The sequence below is a fragment of the Cupressus sempervirens genome, chromosome 9 (genome assembly GCF_028749045.1).
Source record: "Cupressus sempervirens isolate cs-2001-9-10 chromosome 9, ASM2874904v1, whole genome shotgun sequence".
NCBI lineage: Eukaryota > Viridiplantae > Streptophyta > Pinopsida > Cupressales > Cupressaceae > Cupressus > Cupressus sempervirens.
In genome coordinates, this window is record NC_143126.1 from 671,738,119 (window position 1) to 671,762,419 (window position 24,301).

Sequence of the window (24,301 nt, forward strand, 5' to 3'; positions counted from 1 at the left end):
GGATTCAAAGGTTAGAAGCCATACATGATTGGTGAATCATCAAAAGCCAAACACAAGAAACATCATAACAGTCCAAAGGCAATCACAAGCAAATCACCTAGTAACAGTTCTCACAAACTCACTTGTTTGAATTGCCAAAAGATTGGTCATACTGTAAATGTATGTAGTGTCAATAACTCAAATACATTTGAAGGTCGTTGCTATAATTGTTTTAAGTATGGAAATGCTACCTATGAATTTAAAACCAAGCCTACAGACAGTAATAGTAAATTTCATGGTTACTGTTACAAATGCAATAAGTATGGACACAAAGTTAAGGAATGCTATAATTGTTTTACATTCATCCTGCAATGGAAGTATAAGAGTCTCGTCATATTTTTTTGTAGAGCTGAATTTAATATATGATATGCGTATGGTCATTTGGAATGTGTGAGATTCATAGAATTTGTGATCAATCTATGATCAAAGTGAATAAGGCCTAATGATCGATTTGCTAGAATCTTCAATCGTATGTGATGCAAGCTACAGAATTCTTCTATGTGGTCAAATTGTGCATGAGGCATATTGCTTGCCTGTTAAGAGTTAACAATCATTGATTAGACTATATTCTGATCGGCTTGAGATCTTTGTATCTGGGTCTTTGAGCTTTCAATAAAGAGAATTTTTTCTGAATGTGGTTGAGTTTTTCCATCAAGTAGGAGGGTTTTCAGAAGGTAAATAATCATGTTATTTGTGCATATGCTTTTCTGACTTTGTATATTGCATTTATATTATTCTTGTTTGAAGACTTAACATGGTACTAAAGCCAAGTTAGAGAAAATTTTGATCCAGAACCATAAGTATTTAGTTATCTGTGTTATTTGTTTCTCTTTTGTTGTTCAATCTCTTTGTATAACAATGGTGAATGGCTCGAAAGTTGAAGATAGATTAGATGGCACTACAAATTTCTCTTCATGGAAGCCTAGGTTTCTTATTGCACTTGAAGAGAATGATCTTCTTGATTATGTAAATTCAGATCCTGCAGAACCTTCTGAAGAAGCCGAGAAAGGTCGATGGAAAAAGAATAAGATCAAGGCCAAGAAAATGTTGATTGGTTCTGTCAAGGATCGTCTAGCTCCCATTATTTCAAAGTTAAGTGCAGCCAAAGAGATGTTTCAGACTCTGAAGAACTTGTCTGAATTCAACAACACTATCAGGGCTTTAGGCCTGAGGCATCAAATTCTACATGTTAAAATAGCTAGAGGAGAATCAATTGTTATATACTAGATGAGGATTAAAGAGTAAAGATATCAGCTTGGTGCAATTTGGAGAATCTTTTGCAAATAAATATTTGGTCATGCTTTTCGTGAATCGACTTCCCCACTCTTGGGAATCCTTCATTCAAGGTATCAGTGGGAGAAATGATGATCTTAATTTATATAGGTTGAGAGTTTATTGCAATCAAGAGGAATGCAGATTGGAGGCAAGAGGAATTGGGCAGAAGTCTCACAATGAAAAAGATCATGTTCTTGCTGCACATACATCTAAAAAGAAAGTGAATGGAGGAAAGATTGTTAAAAGTATAGCTTCAGCAGAAGTGAAGAATACTGTATATATTCCAAGTATATGATTCTGTGATTTATACTCACTCACACATACACACACACATATATAATAATCACTGTTTTATGTTTACTAATCTATACGTAACCTTTAGATATTTGATTGCAATGATTTAATGTTTATTGGTTACTAACCAATTGTTAGTCTATATAAATCATGAACCCGTATGGCCACGTAGAGTCATGTCCAGACGGGAACATGACTCCGTTCTGTCATATATGATATGCAATCGCTGATGAAGAGCATCATCAATTAAAATGGTAACGATCTCCTTCCTTCAGCGATTCAATTTGAAGTCAGAACATTAAACATTATCAAGTCAATCTAAATCGATATTATAAATCTGAGGTAATATATCTCAGTCTTGAATTGTTATCATCTTCAGATTCGGTGAACATAGATATTGAATTGTTAAATAACATATTGTTATTCTGCAGCTATAATCAGAACAAGTGAAAGTATATATAACCATGTCTCTCTATCAGAGATCCTTAAATCATTTACATGGCATCAGAGCCATCCTGATAGAGAACCCTGATATAAAATTTGTTAAATTTCAGAATTGTTAATATCAGATTTTAAATCTTTCCAAATCAAAATGGTGAATCGTGTAAGAGATTAGAGAATAGACTTGAAAGGGCTTCAAAATTTTCATCATGGAAAAATTGAGTTATGATCATACCATGAGAGATGGAATTAGAAGAATACATAGAGTCAAATAAATCAATGCCAGGAAATGATCCAAATAAAACTACATGGAAAAGGCACAACAACAAAGCCATGAAGATTATTACAAACACTGTGAAGGATCACATTTTTCCTTCTATATTGAGTCTCAAAACTGCTTTTGAGATGTTCTCTACAATTAAGAATATTTTTAAAATTAACGAGACTAGCAGATTGTTAATAATAAAGCAAGACCACCTATATATCAAAATGAACAGTGGAGAATCAATTATGTCTTATTTCTAAAGAATTTCTGAATTGAAAGATCAACTTGCAACTATTGGAAGCCTAGTGGATGATAAAGAACTTAGCATTATAGCTTTAAAAGGACTACCACTATCTTGGGAAACTTTAATTTGTGCTCTAAGCTCTCGACCTGATCTTCTAAATTTGAACTACTAAAAAATGAATGTACTCAAGAAGAGTCGAGATTAGTTTCCAGAGGAATCAACTTAAATCCAAAGGGAGAAATTCAAGCTCTTCATGCTAACTCCAACAATAAAGATAAGAAAGGTAAATTCGAACAAAACAGAAAGGAGTTCAACAAATCATACAAGAAACGGGATTGGTCAAAAGTACAATGTTTCAGATGTGACAAATTTGGTCACACTCATAACTTATGTCCAGAGCGAAAGAAAATTCAAGCAGCCCTAGCAGAAGTCAAGGAGGAAAAAGATGGAAAAGGAGCAAACTACACATTTTATCTAGCACTCTCAAGTAAATTAAATTCCAACAAGAATACTTGGATTATAGACAGCAGAGCATCACATCATATCACAGGCTTCAAGGATAAATTTGAAAGCTTTGAAATATATTCCTCTGAAGAAGTAACCATTGGAGACAATTCTACACACCCGGTTAAAGGTATTGGATCATGTTCAATTCAACTAAATTCAAGGATTACTCTCCAACTTAAAAATGTTTTATGTGTACTTGGTATACAAAGAAATTTGGTATCTATCTCTGGTCTTGCTGATCAAGGGTACAGAATCACCTTCCAAGAAGACAAAGTTCTATCTTGGCCAAAGAATTCTAACATCAAGAAAGCTATATCTATTGGATTTAGAGATGGAAGTTTATATAAACTTCGTAACTAGCAAAATTTAGCTCTAAATCATGAAACATCAAACACAAATGAAATTTGGCATAGAAGACTAGGTCACCTGCATTTTCATGCTTTATCATCAATAAGAAAAATTGTAAAAGGGTTACCTAGTCTCAAACCTGATCATTTAAGCATTTGCAAAGGTTGTGCCCTCAGCAAAAACACAAAGAAATCCTTTCCTAAAAGTGTACACAAATCAAATTTTGTACTTGAACTTATTCATAATGATCTATGCGGCCCCATGTTTGTACCTTCCCTAAATGGATGCCTCTATTATGTGACTTTTATAGATGATTATTCTAGGAGAACTTGGATCTACTTCCTAAGGAATCACTTGAAGAATTATCTAAATTCAAAGAATTCAATGCCCTAGTTAAAAATTAGTTTGGACAGAAAATAAAAACCCTAAGATCTGATAATGGAGGTGAATACATCTCTAAAATCTTTAAAGATTTTTGCATTACTATTGGGATTAAGGAGTTGTTTTTTGTACCATACAATTCTCAACAAAATGGAGTTGCAAAACGGAAAATCATATCCATTATTGAATCAGCCAAAGATATGATGCATGACCATAATCTTCATACCTCTTTTTCGGCCGAAGCTTCAAATACTACAATTTATATTCAAAATAGATGTCCACACTCAATATTGGATAATACAACTCCTAAAGAAGTATTTGCAAGCATCAAACCAGACCTAAGTCACCTAAGTTTGGGCGTCTTGTTCATATACATATTCCTAAAGAGGAGAGAACAAAATTAGAACCATCTAGAAAAAAGAAGGGTATACGCATCGGATATAGTGACTCAACCAAAGGTTACAGGATCTATGTCCCTAGTCAAAGAACCATCGAAGTTAGTAGAGATGTAAAATTTGAACAAGACATTGCCTTTAATCTTTCAAAGAACATTGATGAAACATATGTAGAACCTACTTTTGAACTAGATGAGGATCAATTAGTAGAGAATGAGAGGGAGAATGATTCTGAACAAACTACACATATTATTCCAAATTCTGAGAATACTGAAAACTCTATCAACAAAAAGACACCACTATGGGTTAGAAAAATGATAGAAGAAAATCACATAGAACCAGATGAAGTAATTAGAGAAAGCAAGAGCACTAGAAATCAATCCTGCTATGTAGCACTTCTTTCTGAACTCATCCAAACAGAGCCTACAAGTGTTGAAGAAGCCTTTTCAAGCAAATCATGGAAAGATGCAATGATTGAAGAATATCAATCTATACTAAAAAATGATGTGTGGGATGTTGTACCTAGACCAAAGAACAAATCAATTGTCTCTTCTAAATGGCTATACAAAATCAAGCATGCACCAAACAAAAGCATTGAAAAATACAAAGCCAGATTTGTGGCTCAGGGATTCTCACAGAAGGAAGAAATTGATTATGAAGAAACATTTGCTCTAGTCACCCGGTACACATTTGTTAAAACTATTATAGCAATCGCAGCATCCAAAGGATGGAAGATACATCAAATGGATATCAAAATAGCATTCATAAATGGTGAAATTGAAGAAGTATATATTGGGCAACCAGAAGGATTTCTCACTCATGACAAAGACTCTCATGTGCGTAAATTAAAGAAAGCACTATATGGCCTTAAACAAGCCCACAAAACTTGGTATGAAAGAATAGATAGCTACCTCACAAAATTAGGGCACTCCAACAATGAAGCTGACCCTAACATATACTTTAAAATAGATGGAGATGATATGATCATTCTTTTTTTATATGTGGATGACTTGCTAATGATAGGTGAAGAACATCTTATAGCTAAATGCAAACAAGAACTAACTGCAGAATTTGATAGGAAAGACCTAGGACTTATTCATTACTTTCTATGTCTAAAAGTATAGCAAAAGGAGAACTAAATCTTAAATCAAGGAAAATACACTATTGATATTTTGACTGAGTTTGGAATGATGGATTGTAAACTTGTTACTGCTCCTATAGAAGCTAACTTACATAAACTAAAGAATGACGGATTTGAATCTGAACCTACTGATCCTACTTACTACAGGCAGATCATCGGATCACTAATGTAATTGGCTAATACTAGACCAAATATCTGTTATGCAACCAATACAATTAAGTCAATTCATGTTGAACCAAAGAGGATTCACCTCATGGCAGCTAAGCATATTTTACGATACCTAAGAGGTTTTATTGGTATGGGACTCAAATGTGATCAAGTTGAAATTAATCTTCATGGATATTCAAATTCTGATTGGGCAGGAAGCTCTACTAAATGTAAGAGTACTACAGGATGTTGTTTCAACCTTGGATCTGCAATAATTTCTTGGTTTAGCAGAAAACAATCTTCAGTTGCCTTAAGCTCTACTAAAGCAGAATATATAGCCTCATCCATGGGAGCTAGAGAAGTAGTGTGGTTGCGGAAGTTACTAGTTGGGTTGTTCAAGAAACCGTTGAAGCCAACTATCATTCACTACAACAATCAAAGTTGTATCAAGCTTTCTGCAAATCCATATTTTCACAATTGATCTAAGCATATTGAGATACCTTATCATTATATTATGGATATGGTAGATCGAGATGTTATTAGATTAGAGTACATAAGTCCTAATGAGCAAACAGCAAATGTTCTTACCAAGCCTCTTGCCAAGGTTAAATTGGAACATTTCAAAGGAAAACTTGGTATGATCAAATTGTAATTTTGAATATTGAATTTGAGTTTTTAAACTTTATATGTGTGTTTATGCTTCTAGTTGAATAGTCACATCAGATATGTAATGAAAGATGACGATCTTTCAGAGATATATTCATAAGGTAATCATTGTAGGGTGACGATCTTACAAATGATAGGCCTATTATCATGATAAATTATGGCATTGATCCGGATACACTGGAAGTCATTAATAACAAACGTATTATAATCATTCTAATTATTGATCCGAAAATACTGGAGATCATAATATATGTTATGATAGTGTTCATAACATTGAGATTATGGTTATTTGACAAGTCACTACATTCAGAGTGTTATAGTCAGATAATTTGTTTGGTGAATGAATATCATTAATGTTGATATTATTATATATGTTGACTCTTTAAGATATCCTTGATATTTCACTTCTCCCTCGCTAAGAGGGAGTGTTAAAGTATAGCTTCAGCAGAAGTGAAGAATACTGTATATATTCCAAGTATATGATTCTGTGATTTATACTCACACACTCACACTCACACACACACACACACACACACACACACACACATATATACTAATCACTGTTTTGTGTTTACTAATCTATACTTAAACCTTGAGATATTCGATTGCAATGATTTAATGTTTATTGGTTACTAACCAATCGTTAGTCTATGTATATCATGAACCTGTATGGCAATGGCCCTACGTGGCCTTTGGCCAAGTAGAGTCATGTCCATACGGGAACATGACTCCTTACTGTCATATATAATATGCAATCACTGATGAAGAGCATCATCAATTAAAACGGTAATGATCCCCTTCTTTCAGCAATTCAATTTGCAGTCAGAACATTAAACATTATCAGGTCAATCTAAATCGATATTATAAATCTGAGATAATATATCTGTCTTGAATTCTTATCATCTTCAGATTCAGTGAGCATACATATTGAATTGTTAAATAACATATCGGTATCCTGCAGTTATAATCAGAACAAGTGAAAGTATATATATCCATGTCTCTCTATCAGAGATCCTTAAATCATTTACAAAGATGATTTCAAGAGATATAGAGATTCTGATTCTGATTCAGTGCCTGGTCCAAAGAAAAGAGAGAAGCTTTCCAGGATTAAATGCTTCAGATGTGAAGAGTACGGTCACTTTGCCAGAGATTGTTTATGAAAACCAAAACATCAAACTGCTGCTGCAAAAGTTGATGCTGCCACTGCACATAAAGAATCTGATGTCAAATTTTAAGGATTCTCCTTCTAAAACTTTTAACGCAAGATGTTAGGATCTATATATGCTGATACTTATTGATCTAAGAGATAAAGTATGACTTTAGTGTGGTCTGGTTGTTGTTTAACCTTCTACTATGAGTCGGCTGTTTTAAATTTGAATAAGTGTTGAAGATCTGATTGTATTCCTGGGAGGTGTTGGTCAAATCTTCAATTTTGTACTAGCTTGATTTTGATTGATGAGGAAGCTGATGGCATCTACGAGCATAATCAAAAGATATGTCTTTGTTTCCTGAATTATTGATATAGATCCTCTATTAAGTTCTTCACTACAGCAATTCTTGTATTTCTTTTAGCAATAATCTTTGCATATCCCTTCTAAGTGGTCTGATTCAATGAATTTATTATTAATCCCTCTTGTGCATTCAAGAATTATCAAGGAGCTGAAGCATGACAAACTAATTATCTGAAATCACACGACTCTTCTAAAAGGAGGATATGACAATTAGAGGGAGTTTCCATTCAGAGGGAGAAGTTCGAAGTGCAAACCCTTGTTAAGGAGTTCTTCTCCGAGAGGGAGAAGTTCAAGGTGAAGTCCCTTGTTAATGAGTTCTTCTCTGAGAGGGAGAATTTTGAAGTTAAATCCTTGTTAATGAGTTCTTCTCCAAGAGGGAAAATTTCGAAGTGGAATCCCTTGTCCACCCTGTACAAGTAGGCATGGTGGAACCACACTCTACGAGTAAGTAAGGTGGTAATGCACTCTTCTCTGGGAGAAGTTAGAGATGTAAGATCTTGTCATTCTTTAGTAAGTTGGCATTAGCAAGTAGGTATGTTGAATGTCATGAAAGAAATTTGATGTTTGTGCTTATTCACTCTTTGGATGTAGCCATGGCGAATGTTATGTCGACATCGCATTGAGTGATTCCATGATTAGCACTTGTACATTTCTTTTTTCTAAAGAATAGGCATGATATATTTCTTGCTGAGATGTCAATATTACGTTGAGGAAATATGTGATGAGATTTTGTTATTGAGACCTTTTGGTTGCAGCTTCTTATACTTGCCATGTTAAGAGACGGTAAGACATATGTATGATCGCTTACATGCTAAGAGGGAGTATTAGTGTTTTGTAGCTACGTGTGAGATCATTCTCACCTATGTGATCAGCTAAAGTTTCTCAATGTTTATCTGCTATGCTGGGCTGTGGTTCAATCGCTTTCGAACATGTTTTGTTCTGTATCCTCTATCCCTCGAGATTCACATCTTCAGCAGAGACACTATTGTACTTGTTGCTGTCCATTATTCATTCTTTAAGGCTATGCATTCGAAAAAAGGTGAAGTGACGTCTTTCTTAACTGTCACTGCCCAGTTATATGCAACAGCATATCAAGCTGGAATCTCTATCTGCAATCGCCATATATTGGTCTTCCTGCCTTGTAATATCCCCTCTAATGATAAAATATAACTAAAAGAATATATATATATATATATATGATAGCTTGATAAAAATATACATATTAAGATAATTGAATTACAATTAAAATATAATTATATTAGACACCAAGTTAAATAATCAAATAGAAATATCAAATAATTATTTGATGGTCATTAGTAACTACTAATGTATGAAAGATTTAAAATAACAAATCAAACATTATATTACCTAAGTCTCTAAATGCATTAAGATAAGCAATTATTCTATTTACTAAGTCACAAGCCAAACATTGTGACCTTTTACATGCCTGTAAAGAACAATATATTATTGCGCACATTGTTAATGATAAGCAGTAGTGAATCAAATAAATAGAGGAAGCAGGGTGGACTGAATAATATGGATAATCGGGGAAAAAGACAAGAGGGCATATATTAAGGCAACAATAAACACATACCAAATGTGAACAAAGACCATCTTTAATTATGTTGGAAAACATTGAATGTATGTACTGCGTGGAAGTAGGAAATTTTAATAAGCTTGAAAAGGGGACAAAATCTGAAATTATAGGGGCTGGGCTCTAAAAAACTGACAAAAATTGAAATAAAGAAGTTTGCAAGGAAAGATTCCTAACTAAATAAAGATAAGGCAATAAAACTTTCCATTTGAGAAGAATTAAAGAGGGAGCCATCACTCATAAGGTAAGGTAAAGGTATGTAATTATTTTATAATTAAATTATGTTATATTATTTTGATTTCAATACATATTGAAAGTATAATATTAATCTATTCTTAAAATGAATATGTATAGAAATTTCTATTATTTTAAAAGAATAAAAATTATGTGGTTATTTAAATTTGATATTATGATTATTAATATAAAAATATATTTGATATATTCTGGATAGATCACTATAAGTTCTTATAGGGAAAGATTTGATATTATGTATTGAATTTATGTATTTTAAAGATTATAGTTAGAAATGAAACCCATTAAAATGATATGTTGTCATTGTTTTATATTTATGGGTATAATATGATTTTTATTTATTGAGTAATGTGAATGTATTTTATTATGATAGTCAATACAGTTCTTTATGTGAGGAATATTGTATCTTGGATAATATTGTGTCAGTCCATGGGACTGACACCATGGAGATTAATGGGATTCCTATCATGGTGTATGTGAGGCGTTAAGGTCTCCATATGACCACCATGACTAGAATTGATAGACAATTTCCCTGTGCCAGAATATTCTGATGATGTCAACATATGCATATGTGATTGGTCTTGGATAGAGGATGTCCCGTCAAGAAAAAAAATTAAGGGGTGCGCTCCCGAGAAGACGGCAAGGTAGCTATGAGCTAGGAAGCCCAATCTTGAGACATCCTTAAGATTGGAATTAAATTAGAGGCTAGACTAATATCATTAGTTTTGTTATTGTTGTAATTCTAACAATTATTTTGCAGGTATTACTTGTCCCAAACTAACCCTACTAGTGGGGACATTACATACCTTCTTCCATTTATTTATTATTATTATTGTGTGTGCTTTCTTAATTGCCAGAATCGGATGACATGGCATCATGGATGCATCAAGAAATTATTTGTTAATGGTTTGTGGTTACAGCCAGACAGTTCGTAATTTTTAATTGTGGACAATTCATGGAAGCGTGTCCATGTTTGTGACGGTGATCTTCCTACATTCTTTGGAAGTCGCGCTGATTCTTGTGAAGAATAAAATGTTCATGCCCAGTGTCTTTTTGTTGTTTAGATGATATATCACGTATTAGTCTACAGATTAAGCGGTGGACAAAAAGATGCATAGAACTAGGCTATTATTGTTGTTTGATATTCAAGGGAGTCTTCTTTAGTTCTGTGCAATGACTCTATTCAATGTAATCAAGATAAAAAGGGACTTTGATTGTCTTTGTTCAGCTAGCAAAGTTAGCAGTGATTGGAGTTTTACATTCATCCTGTTAATTCTGTAACTCTGACACCATACTGGTCTGATTCTACAGATCGTTCAGATCTGATAAAGCATGAATTTCCTTTATAGCATTAGCCTTTAAGACATAATAAACTATAATACAGATCGCAATCCTTTGTGAACACTAAATGTAGTTAGTTTAACTAGCTATTTGTCAGCAAATGGAGATGCTGATCTTGGCATAATAATATGTCTTATGGAGGGCCGACCTAGAAAGGGTCATGTCCTTTGTAAGGACATGTCCCTTGGGTTTACTATAAAGGAAGGTAAGAATGTAGATAGAGGACACACAAATACAATTAAGTCTGCTCCTCTAGCATTACTGCCTTATGCGTTTTTATAGCAGGAATAAAAACATTTTTAGAATAATTATTATACTTCATGTAACACTTCATGTACAGTTCTGTATGTTCAAGACCATCTTCAGCAATCAGACAGGCATTATATCAGTTTGATTTATAGCAGAATTTGCAGAAACTTCACATGGTATCAGAGCCTAGTTCCTTCGTAAGAAGCTAACTGCTTGAAGGTAGATCTATTCAGATTCATGGGCAGAATCGAACAGTAACTATGCCTTTATATTCAGAGGCTACCAAATGAATGAAAAATGTTTTAATCTATATCTCTTCTTTATGGAGAAATCTTGGCAGTGCCGAAGACAAAAGGTTTGGCAGAGTGATTCACAGAATGTGGCAGTAATCACATAGCAAGGGCATTAACTTCAGACAGAAGTGTTAAATTATGTGCTGACCAGATGTGTTGTATAGACTGTAGCAGTTCATTACTGAAGCCAGACAAATATCTTCCTACTGAACGGAACCGAGACTTCTATCAGGTTAGTGGAAGGTTGAAAGAAGGTGTTGAGTTGTACAGCAAAAACTTCCATGTGTAAAGAAGTATGAATCCAGTATAGATATCAGTCAGAATATGTTCCCTAAGTCGAACAGGAATACTCTTGCCGTAAATTCCAATCTCAGCAATTTCCAGTGGACGAAGGCAAAGAACATAAGAATATAAAGCAAGCAAGGTCTTAACGGAATCGTGACTACCAGATTCCTAATATCAATATCACCGAACATTATATTCTTTAGCCAGATATGATATAGGTTTTATAAATTTATATGGATCTTTTCGCTGGCTGTTACAATGTATCGGTATTAATAATATTTCCCAAAGTATGACATGGATCTTTGACAATGAACCAGACATTGTACGGGTCTTATAGGGCATTCCGAATATCACTGAATACCATGATATAAATGCTATGAGCTTGAACCAGACTTGATATAGATTCAATAAAAATTCCCTTTCGCTATTGCAAGAATTATTAATATGATTCAAATCATGATGTGGGTATTTGAGCTTAAAGTGGACATGTCGTTTCACGAAAGGTGGTTATTGCAATTTGTTGAAATCATGCAATAGGCAGGGACATGAAATGTTGTTTTCCGAATTACGTTTTTCAATGTGCTTGTTTGCTCTAAAGGCACCTGACGATAACGAAAATGAGGATTAAAATATTTCAAACCGACACTGCGCAAACACATTGAAATTAATGCTGTGGATGAACAAGCATTTGCAGAGTAATTAAACTATCACTAAAGACGGATTAATTTGATTTGACCCTATCATTGGCTGGGCATTGAGGAATCGCAGAATCAACATACATGTGAATATTTGAACATGGTAGAGCTTTCAAGCCGCATAGTGCTTATTGCCGGTTGGAGCGCTCTGAATCTCTACCACGGGCTCAAAGGAAATTTTCATTACTAATGAATGGGAGTTGAATCAAATTTATGCCGTGAATGCTTTGAAGGACATTAATATAAAACTCTTTGATACACTGCATCCCCTTGGTTCATCTAGCATTTATATTGTCGTGAAGAAACTCTGGCATGTTATCATTATTTGACGCTAGACAGGAAATAACAATATGAGCCTGATACTTCCTTGGTTTCCTACTGTTGGCAATTATAATCTCTATGAGCCTGAGCATATATGTATTTTGTTAGAGGAAGACATACTGAAACAATAAATACCAGTGCTTGTTCTCTTGAACAGGTGAGTTACCAGGAATGCGTTTGGACCAATGGTGAAGAACTGTGGATGGTACTTTGCAGTAGTCGTGCGTTGTGCAGGTGAAGCCGGGCTTCTGATGTTCACAGAGACAATAAATCTATTCAGAGTTTGTCTTGGCCAAGGAGTTGATGATAATGACAGTTTAATGGACTTTTCAGCACGAAAGGAGCCTTACTTTGGAATTGTGAATTTCTACCAGCGTCTGTATAAGCCATATATTTCATCATGCAAGAGGCAGCACATGCACTCAGCGGTGTAATAGATTGTTGTTTCCAGACTTGCGACAAGACAGTACAATCTTACCATATCACAGAGTTATTAATACACCTGTTGCTGATGATTCTCAGTATGCGGATCGCCTGAAGCTTGTAAAATTTGATACATACTAAAACAATCTTAATGTGAGATCTCAGTAATCAAATTTCAGCAAATGAATGAACAAAAGGTGTGCAGAGGTGCATAGAGGAAGTCGCGAAATGTCAAAGGGAACCATCTCCAAGAGCATGCAAACATTTCCAGGTGCACTCTAAACATAGCAGAATATTTTTCTGTTTATGGTTGAATGTCAATAGGGATATTACATTATATTCATTTTTGAGTATGAGTTAAAAAATTAAAACTGGTGTATAAACCATTAATTCTGAGATAAATCTCAAGTAAACGACATAGAAAATTCTCATGGTTTGATAATGACTCGTAAGCTCTTGAGAAGTTATCCGTAAACTTTGGCTAGATAATGAGAGGGGACCTTACAGTGTACACATTGAGAGGGAGTCCTACAAAAGTAGCTAAACCAAAACTTCAGAGGGAGCAGATAGGAAACTTGTATATGTGAATTGAATTCACCTTAGAGTTGCTCAAACTTAAGAGGGAGTTTTTATATGGGCCTACTTTCACCTAATTTTGCATTATAAACTCCTCCTTTGGGGATTCATATGTATAAGCATTTTTATGGGCTTATACAGGCTCCAAGGGCATGGTATGAAAGAATTGATAAGTATCTCCCCAGTTTAGGATTCTCCAAGAATGAAGCTGATCCAAATCTCTATTATAAAAAAAGATAAAGACGATATGATAATTTTAATAATATATGTTAATGATTTACTAATAACAAGTGATGATCATCTTATAGATCAATGCAAGAAAGATCTAATCAAAGAATTTGAAATGAAAGATTTAGGACTCCATTACTTCCTAGGACTAGAAGTATGGCAGAACTCTGACAGCATCATACTTAATCAGGGAAAGTATACATTAGACATCTTGAAGAGATTTGGAATGTGGAACTGCGGACCTATGTCTTCTCCTATGGAGACTAATCTACACAAACTTAAGGAAGCAGCAGCAGAATCATCCTCTGTAGATTCTACTCTTTATAGAGAAATGATTGGGTTTCTTATGTACTCGGTAAATACAAGACCGATATTTGCTATGTTGTTAATGCTTTAAGTCAGTTTATGTGTGAACCTAAGGAAATTCACCTAGTTGCAGTCAAACACATTATGAGATACTTACAAGACACTCTTAACCTTGGGCTCAAGTATGAGAGAGATGACTTGGACTTGCATGGGTTCACAGACTCAGATTGGGACGGAAGTGTTACCAATAGGAAAAGCACTTCAAGATGTTTCAATTTAGGCTCAGCGATGATATCATGGATATGCAAAATGCAAGCATCAGTAGCACAGAGTTCCACAGAAGCTGAATAATTGCACCAACAATGGCCTCTCAGGAAGCAGTTTGGCTTAGAAAGTTACTAGTGGGATTATTTGGTCAACCCATGAATCCTACTATTATTCATTGTGATAATTAGAGTTCCATCAAGCTTTCTGTAAATCTAGTTTTCATGACAGGTCCTGTCAAAGCATATTGAAATTACCATACATAATTATTGCCCCATGCTGATTAAGGATAAGGCTCTGGAAGACTTCAGAAGGATCCATGACATCTTTTTTGGAAAATTGTGTTTTGAATTGAAAAACCCCCTGCACCATAGATTGTCCCCTGAGTCTCAAAAGCTTATTCAATCTTTCAGTAGCCTGTACATCCAATTCCCTAAATTTACTTATTTGAGTGTAGGAGGTTTTGATGAAGAGCCTATACGCCTTCCCAGGTTTGCTCTTGATTGCTTTGTCCCAACAGAGGTAGCTCGGCAATTAATTGCCATAATTAACAAATTCTCAGCTGAAGAAGCTTGTGATATTATTTTCCCACTTAAGCTAGGCACATTGACATGCGGAAGCATGAAAGATGCAACATGTGTAAGCTCTGACTTGGTTTTGGCTTCTATCAGGCTAGACCAGATTTTGATAGCAAGAGAATTATTCATAGCCTATTTGACACTCATGCAAAGATTGTACATGTCCCTAATGTGGAAGATTTTTGGGAGGATTGTGCAGATGAGTTGGAGGTGAGAAGAAGAGAGTTATCCAGGTTCATTGTTGCACAAGTCCATCTTTTTCAATTGAAACTGGGTGTAGATATCACAAACATAGAAGAAGATAGAACAGATACCCCAATTCCCCAAGAAATTGAACTAGTAATTATGACACAGTTGCTATAAATTGGAACTCTAAAGAAGAGGATAATATTCTTGAAAGAACAACAAATGTGATTGAAAAGACAAAGTCTTGGTTAAGAATGAAAAAGGACACACGTATTAGTGACCAAATTGACCCTATTTCTAATGTTGGTCTTACAATTGCAAGTAGCAAAAGGTCATCAAGTATTTCTAAGAAGAAGATCAATAATCCGCCTCTTGTACAAAAAGCTTGTTCTAAAAAGAAGATCAAAATGTGAGTACCTTGCACTTCATTAAGTAATCCAGGTAGACTGCAAGCCAAATAAAAACTTAGGTGGTGAACTTATTGATAACAGCCAGAGAGTCCAAATGACAGTGGGTTTGTCTCCTCTGAGGATACAAGTCGTAAACACCCCTCAAAAGGTGCCAAATCGCAACAAGATGCTACCACTCCTAACTGGCCCATAGCTTTAGTAAATAGAAAGAGGAGTTTGGTTCTTGTTTCTTTCCCTGATGACGACATTGTGAGCAAATATACAACAAGGCCCCAAAACCTAAGAGGACTAAAAGCACAGCCAAAATAACTTTTGATAGTGCAATGGGGAGGAGTATAGCTAAAGTAGCCACCTACAATCAAAAAGAGGGAACTGATAAATTGGATCTAAACAATTTTGAAATCACACACACAGATTTGGGGGTGATGAACCGTGAAACAAAGGAACATTGGGTGGAGGCATCTACCAAACAAATTGTGCTACAGTCATAGAAAGACGAGATTGAAAAGAAGAAACTGAAAGTTGAGAATAATGCAATGGCCGAATATATAAATTCATTGAAAGGTCAAAGTTTGGTTTGGTGACCAATCACGGCTTACCTTTGATTCCAGTGCCCTTGAAAATCAACAATTGCTAGAGGATTTAAAGAAAGGAAAGATGATGATGTCGTCAGCCATGTTCAGTTGGATTAGCCTAGTAACAAATCAGGTCGCTGAACTCATGCAAAATCTGCATGAAATTGTTTCTCTAGCTGGGGCAGCACTTGATGAATCTCGCATTCAGTCGGCAGTTTAGAAAGGTTAAGTCGAGAAATTCTCAGCCATGGTAAGCCAATTGATAGAGGTAGAAGATTACGGGCCAAAAAAGTTTCTAAAGGAAAACACGCTGCAGCACGTGGACGCAAGATTGATTCAAGTTTTGAAAAAGAATATAGCCTGGAGGGTATCCAATTACACTTCTGCTATTTCCAAGATGCAGTCATGTGAAAAGGAATTCAAGACATTGCTTGAAAACGTAAGCAAGGACTTTCAATCCATCGGCTCAGCCTTTTCCACTCCTCTTAAGGAAGGAGGTTTCAATGTGGAGACCATGATCAAACAATATGAAGAACGCATGAATTTTGTGAAAGATAAAATTGATCTTACATCGTTTGATTTCTCCAAGGTGGCCAAGAGCACGATAATGTCAGGCATGTGCACTCTACGACTCCCTAGTTACCTGGATACCATGAACAAGATGAAGTTGGATAAAGATATTTGGAAAAACAGACTGCAGAGCATCAAGAGCCTAAATACAACTGCCATGACCAAATTCATGAACGCATTCAGAACATAGAAGCTTGCACGTGGACAGGGTGATGTTGAAGATGAGGAGGAAGAAGAACCATTTCACCAATCAGTGGATGATTAGTGTTATCTTTTAAATGCTTTCAAGACATTTGGTTCTGTTTTTAAAAGTTAATTTCTAGGTTTGTGTACCCTAATGTTGGTTTTCATAACTACTTTTAACTGTCTGAGAATCCAGTTTTTAGGGAGATTCTCGAATAGCTTTCTATTTAAGTTTGAAACTCAGTAGCATTTGGGGTTGGCAGTTTTTGATGGTTATCATTCTGTGACCATTTTTATCTAAGTTTTATAGCTATGCAAATGTAAGTTTCCAGCATTGTATCTGAACAGTATTGTTCTTTTTGGAAAGGAAAATGTTTGAATGTTCGAAGATAATATGCTTTGAATTTGCTCGTTATTGATTTAGTATTGAATCAATATTGAATTGTTGAAATTCCTTTGATGCTGGATAATCCTTTTTATGTTAGATGAGCATTAGTTTTGAATGGTCTTTAAGAAGTAATTGATAGAGAAACTGTGTGTTCTCTCCGTTGTATGTGTTCTTGTTTATTTAATTACTGTTTATCAGATTATCCATCTAAGAATAGATGGGAAGCCTTAATACTTTATGGTTCAAAGTAGCTCTCATTTAGAAGGTGGTTTTGATTGAATATCTAATAAGGAAGCTGAACCTTACCAAAATTCACAGAGGAATTGAAGAAGTAGAGATTCCTCAACTGTTGGGAAATTGCATTTGTCTTGTGAATTTGGGCGTAGAAGTTTTCGTTCATTTCTTTTTATTAAAAGACAAATCTGTTCACCAACACCTAGAAAGGGTCATGTCCTTTGTAAGGACATGTTCCTTGGGCTTACTATAAAGGAAGGTAAGAATGTGGATAGAGGACACACAAATACAATTAAGTCTGCTCCTGTAGCATTAATGCCTTATGCATTTTCATAGCAGGGATAAAAACATTTTTAGAATAATTATTATACTTCATGTAACACTTCATATACAGGTCTGTATAATCAAGACCATCTTCAGCAATCAAAAAGGCATTATATCAGTCTGCTTTATAGCAGAATTTGCAGAAACTTCACATATCCTGCTGTGAAAGTATAAGAGTTGTATCATATTTTTTTGTATAGCTGAATTTAATATATGATCTGTGTATGATTGTTTGGAATGTGTGATATTCATAGAATCTGTGATCAATTTGTGATGAAGGTGAATAAAGCCTAATGATTGATTGGCTAGAATCTTCAGTCGTATGTGATGCAAGCTACATAATTCTTTTATGTGGTCAAACTGTGCATGAGGCATATTGCTTTATTGTTAAGAGTTAACAATCACTGATTAGACTATATTCTGATCAGCTTGAGATCTTTGTATCTGAGTCTTCAAGCTTTTAATAAAGAGCATCCTTTCTGGGGTGTGGCTGAGTTTTTCCCTTGAGTAGGAGGGTTTTCCCACAGTAAATAATCGTTTCATTTGTGCATATGCTGTTCTGACTTTCTGTATATTACATTTGTATTATTCTGGTTCGGAAACTTAACACGTTCAAATTGACCAGAAAGTGTAGGAAATATTGATCTTTTGTGAGGTTAACAACTACACTTGTGCAAAAGCAAAAAAATAGAAGACTCTTTTTTACAAGAAAACTGCAGCAGAGCCAATTTTAGGAATTACAAAGAATAAAAAGATAAAAATGCAAATAATAAAAGCTTTTGTCTGAGTACTCTTCTAGTGACGGTTTAGATAATCTTTGGCTCTACGTGCTCTTCCAAGTTCCAAGTAAATAGCTTTAGAAAATGTCTTTTTATGAAATCATTCTAGATCATTTAAATGCCTCTATAGCACGCATTCCCGTTCCTTGTCCTTTCAAAGTTGCTACAACTTCCTAGCAATCTAGGCTGAATCACTTTTAGATCAGATGGGTCGCCCCAGGTCAATGTCATCTGCCTCTTCTGAATTTGAGGAACATGTTGGTTGCACAGAAGTGCTTTCCATGGTCAGAGTTTCTTAAGGAGGTATACGATTCTTAGATCGCACATAAGATAAAATAATGGTTGGAAATTTGTGCCTTATCCATTGATTCTGCCATCATTGCTTAACATTTGCACCAGGAATTTCAATCTATTTTAGTATATATGAATGTCTTGTTGGACTCAGACCCCTTACTTCACTCATCGGAAAAAAAGTTGCCAAACTTTACCAAGCGCACTAGACTCCTTTATTATAGGCACACTTCTGGAACGTTAACCATTTTTAAAAAGCAGGAAGCCTGTGTGCCTCACATTAGTTGTACATTATAAGGGTTGCTGCCTTCTTTTATAGAAACACAATAGCACTAGTCTTAATTTTCACTTTCCAAAAATATTTATTATCAATAACAATAAGTCATTAATAATTTATGTTTCTTGGATTAAAATAAATAATTGTTTTAGATTTAAAATTGAAATAGTTATTAATACCAACAATGAAATATAAATAATTAATTAATTAAAAAATAATATTTTCAACAATATTTTTAGTTATTAGTACCAACAATGAAATATAAATAATTAAAAAATAATATTTTCAACAATATTTTTAGTTATTAGTACCAACTAGCTTATATATATTATATATATATATATATATAAAATAAGCCGAGAGATATCTTTCTCGAGGCGTCTATTTTCTCATCGCATATTTATGTGAGTCTAAAAGGTGTGAGGAAATGATTCGAAACTCTTGATCTACCTCATTTTTACTTCCATTTCCTCTTTGTAATTTTCACGGTTTTAATTATAATTATATTTAGTTTATTTCTTTTTTTTGACGTGTAAATGAATGTCAAATTTTTTTCAAAATGGAAAATGTTTACATTGAAGATTGCTGCCACTGTAGAAAGCCTCTCAGCTTAACAATGAAATATAAATAATTAAAAAATAATATTTTCAACAATATTTTTTTTTAAATTATGAGCAAATAACAAATAAGAAATTATCTATAACTAATTAGTAACAAAAGCTAAACCAGTGGACAAAGACAATTCTTTGACAACTCTCTTCAGATTTTGACACAGTAATTTGTTTTCTTCAAAACATCAACCTTTGTAAGATTTTTGCTACAACACAATTTAATAACAAATAAGTTTTCTGTAATGCAATCAAGTTTTGAATTGGTTATAACACATTCTACACTATGATGGTATGCTTCACAAGCATTCAATAAAGACACTACACATGTCAACAGGGAATTCCCTGGAATTTGGTTCAAACAAATACAGTTCTATATGCTAAATCATACCCTTGCGTGCAGGAGTTTAATGACTCAGATCAAGTTTTGAAGGATATAAGCTTTTGTATTCTGAACAAGCTATCAGAAAAATAAATGTTTTGAGCTATATTACTACGTTCTGACCTAGACGCCCCTGTACCCATACCAGCACAGGTAATGCTCCAGGTACCTCCTGGGTACCTCACAGGCTCTATTTGTCTGGGTACCAGACTGTCATAAAATTAGTGCAGATCTGGGTAGGAGACTTCTATAAAAGATAATTAAATGAAATGTGTGAAAGCTTTTATAAAAATAACACAACTAATTTGCTGATAGTACCATTGCATTTGGCTCTAAATGTTCAAATCATAGATATACTACTGACAGAGTACTCTCCGGGTTGCAAAAACTGGCCGAGTTTTCTGGCCTGGCAAGTTTGTATGACTTTTACTAGGGCCAAAAACTTGCCGAATTCTTGGCTAAGACTCGCCAAGTACTTACTGAGTTTTTACTCAGCAACTTTTTGTTAAAAACTTGGTTGTACTTTTATAACAGCATAAAAAGGCAAAAGACGGCCCAACTTAATTTCACTTCTTATTTCTTCACTTGTATTTTGCTGAGAGGAGGAAAAAGGTCTTTAGGCCACATGTATTCCAAACACTTGCAAACTGATTTCTATTGATTTGAAGTGCATTCGAGGCGGGTTTGAAGCAGAGTTTTAGAAGAGGATGATATCAATGATCTGGAGAAGCAGGATGTGGAGGAGGAGGTTGGATTTGGTTTCACACTGGATGACATTGAGTTCAATGAGTAGTCATTGCAAGTGCCGGGAGAAGCTAGACGCAAAGCTACATTCAGGATGGAGGACGAGTCACAGACTGACTCAGAGATACCGAGCGAACAGGCACAGTCATACCCAGTGCAGACTTCTCGGACTTTCCCTCTAGTTCTACCTCTCCCTTAGGTTTTCCTAGTGCTCGGAAGAGGAACATGTAATTGGAATGATGTATTTACTTTTAGTTTTACATAAATCATTTACTATTTTGCTTCAAACCATCAGTATTCTTCAAGAGAATGCAACTTTGTACCCACTTTGTATTCTCATTTATCAACTCATTGGATGCATCTTCTCATTGAATTTTGAGATAAAAAAATGCAGTTCTTATTAAAAATAAAAGCAATTTTTAAGTTCCTTAGATTATTGCTGAGTTTTTGCCAAAAGCTGGCTGAGTTTTCCCCGAATTTATTTTTTAGGCCTTGGTAAGTTCTCCAACTATGGTCCAAACAATAAATGAATTTGTTTTATTTAATTTTATTTGTAACAACTTTAGGCAAAAAATAATATTAAGTTATGTGGAGAGCAAAAGCCAATTTATTCACCATAACAAATCCCTCCAAAAATAATAAAAATTAACAAACCAACTTCACAGATATAGTACAATCTTTCCCACGTGTTTTATCTCTTAGGCAAAGCATTTGGTCGCTCTGCAGACCTGATGGAAGGTAGGAAAAAGAAGCAAATGGAAGAATTCATTTTATATATCATGTATGCCATTTGAAATACTGTGGTAGAAGAAATTGCAGTGTTTTTAGACATTACAAACTATTTTACTGCTATAATGCTCCTGTTACACCTTTATTCAGGATGGATAAAGATTCAAGAAAGAAGACAACAATAGGGAGAAAAGGTACCTCTGCTTTTGGGATTGCCCTGAGCCCTTTCAAGGAAACAATGCAAGACTGTGAAGGGGCTATGAAGTCATTGAGATCACCCAATCTCAAAGTTGCAGAAAATTTTTCTGCCATGATGACAGCAATGATTCCTTTTGGCCTCAATTTTGCTGCTGCTTCTGATTTATGTCTGTTCCAGTCCCCGGACAATGAGGAATTGCTATTATCGCTTCTGCTACTCCCCTTCCTGAATAACTTTTCTTCTAAATTTTTTTGTTGCTACAAGGAATGAAAATTAAAAATTAGTATGAAAAAAGAAATGGCCAATTTCAATTTCCATGTTCTCCGGTTCCTGTGTCAATATACTACAACCATTCCACTACTGCACATTCCAAATTTCAAATTTCTGCACTGTTTTCATTTTCATTGAGTTTTGTTAACTTGACAACATCAAAATTCCCATTTTTATTTCAAAATAAAATCATCAAGTTTATGGTATCAGTTATTGACAAGTACAAAAAATCCTGCAGTTTCTTACACACTCAGTTGAATCATATCATTCCTTCTTTTTTATAATTTTGAATGCACTACAAGCAAAATTTCACTTCCTAATGTTTTCTAACTGCAAATAACAGTCTTTGGTGTAACAATCAGCATAGAACTTATTGAGTCAATATTCAACCTTAACCCAAGATACAAATCTTTGTTGAATCTTAATGGAGAAGAAGAATCAACAAGATAGAGATTATATTAAATCATCTTGCAAAATCCAGCACTTTTTGTGTACATTTATCAACCCAATAGCTTATGAATAAAACCTCTTACTCTATTCCTTTGTATTTACCCAACATCAGTTAATAGTACAGGTTAGTTCATTTAACCAAAGTGGCAGTCCACTTATACAGCATAGATAAACTAAAAGTGCAAATGGAATTTAACTACATGATATTTAAAACAATAAAACTTTGGCAAAAATCAGAAAACTCAAAAACAACATAATATTTGGATAAGTAGAAGAAAAAAATTATCTCAAGTCAATTTAGTGTGTAAAAATGAAAATTAACAATATTTATATAATGCCAATCACCATAAAAACTTGTACGACTGAAGAAAACTATTTTAATTTAGAAGATCCATAGAAATAGGGCCGTGGAAAAAACTCTGAGTAAAGCTTTGCAACTAGGCCAGAGTTTCAAGAAGGCCTTTCTCATTGGCGGAAGGCCATCCTCCTTGCAGTTGCACCTGCATCTTTAATGCCTAACACGAATTTATTGAGACAAGCTTCACTTAGGGGTTATTAAGAGCTCAAAATCGTCAGGCAATGTGCTTGCTAATCCCTCTTCGGCTATGCAACCCAACTCTCCCCTCTCGACTGCAAACCCTCTGTCTTTCAAGCAGGATCTTGACAATGAAATACCAGTGCCCCCGGGAGCAAGATCTGAACACTGACAGGACAAAGATGGAGGAACATCCAGAGGACGCAGAACTTAAAGTAAGAATCTGTCTAACCCATCATGTATTCTCAAACCTAATTCTCAAATGGCCACTGCTATTGAGGCCAAGATGAACATACTTAGGAATGCTGTCGTATTTCTTGCACCCCTAGATCTTAAGAAGCTTCGTTCTAGAGTATATATTAGCAAATGGTTGCACAATGTGTGGAGCAAAAAAAAAATTGGGTTTCATTTCACATATTTGCACATATTCGAAAAGGATTATTTTCTATTTTCTTTGCTAAACATACTTCGCAAAAAGAGATTATTAACAACCAATTTTAGAGAGTTGGCTATGCCTACTTCAGGGTCATGCCTTGGTCGTTGGATGCTATGATGACTCTTTCCTCTCCCCAACTAATTAGTTTCCTCAACTTCCCGCCTTTCCTATGGAAAGTTGCTCAAGCCCTCAAGCCTATTGGCAAAGTCATTAGGGTTCATAAAATCGACTCCTTTCTTTCGCATACTGACGCAAGGGTTCTTATCTCTATCAACCCTAGCAAAGATGTTACTTTTAATATTGTTTCAAAGTTAATGATCACTCTTTCTCATGCCCCATCTCGTACCTTGGCAGCCTTAACTCTTGCCTCCTCTACAAAAAGGAAGGTTCATTTGAGACATATCATTTTGCTTGTGAAGAACAAGAACCCTAACTTACCTAGTCTAAAACAAACCATGTGGAGGCTACCATCGCTCCATCTCAGTAGGAGAAGCCTATAGAGTGTGTCTCAGACCTCAAACCCTTCTCTAAACATTGATCATCCTACATTTTCGGAAGAACTTTATGTGTCTCTTGATGCCCTTAAAGTTACTTTCAATAGAGACCTGTCTTCTTTGTCGAAAGCTAATCTGGCTCACTTAAACTCCCTTCCAAGGTGTACCCTGTCTAACT

The 24,301-nt window shown here is 34.8% G+C and overlaps 1 protein-coding gene across 2 annotated transcripts in view; it reads right to left on the reverse strand.

Moving 5' to 3' along the window:
- The window catches only part of NAR1 (ferredoxin hydrogenase), a 125,305-nt gene that overhangs the window by 90,624 nt on the left and 10,380 nt on the right, over positions 1-24,301 (reverse strand). For both annotated transcript variants that reach the window (XM_089801610.1, XM_089801609.1), the window contains exon 3: positions 21,938-22,195. In XM_089801610.1, the coding sequence (XP_089657736.1) occupies positions 21,938-22,051 (114 nt within the window). In that variant the 5' untranslated portion in view covers positions 22,052-22,195. The remainder of the gene's footprint in view (positions 1-21,937; positions 22,196-24,301) is intronic.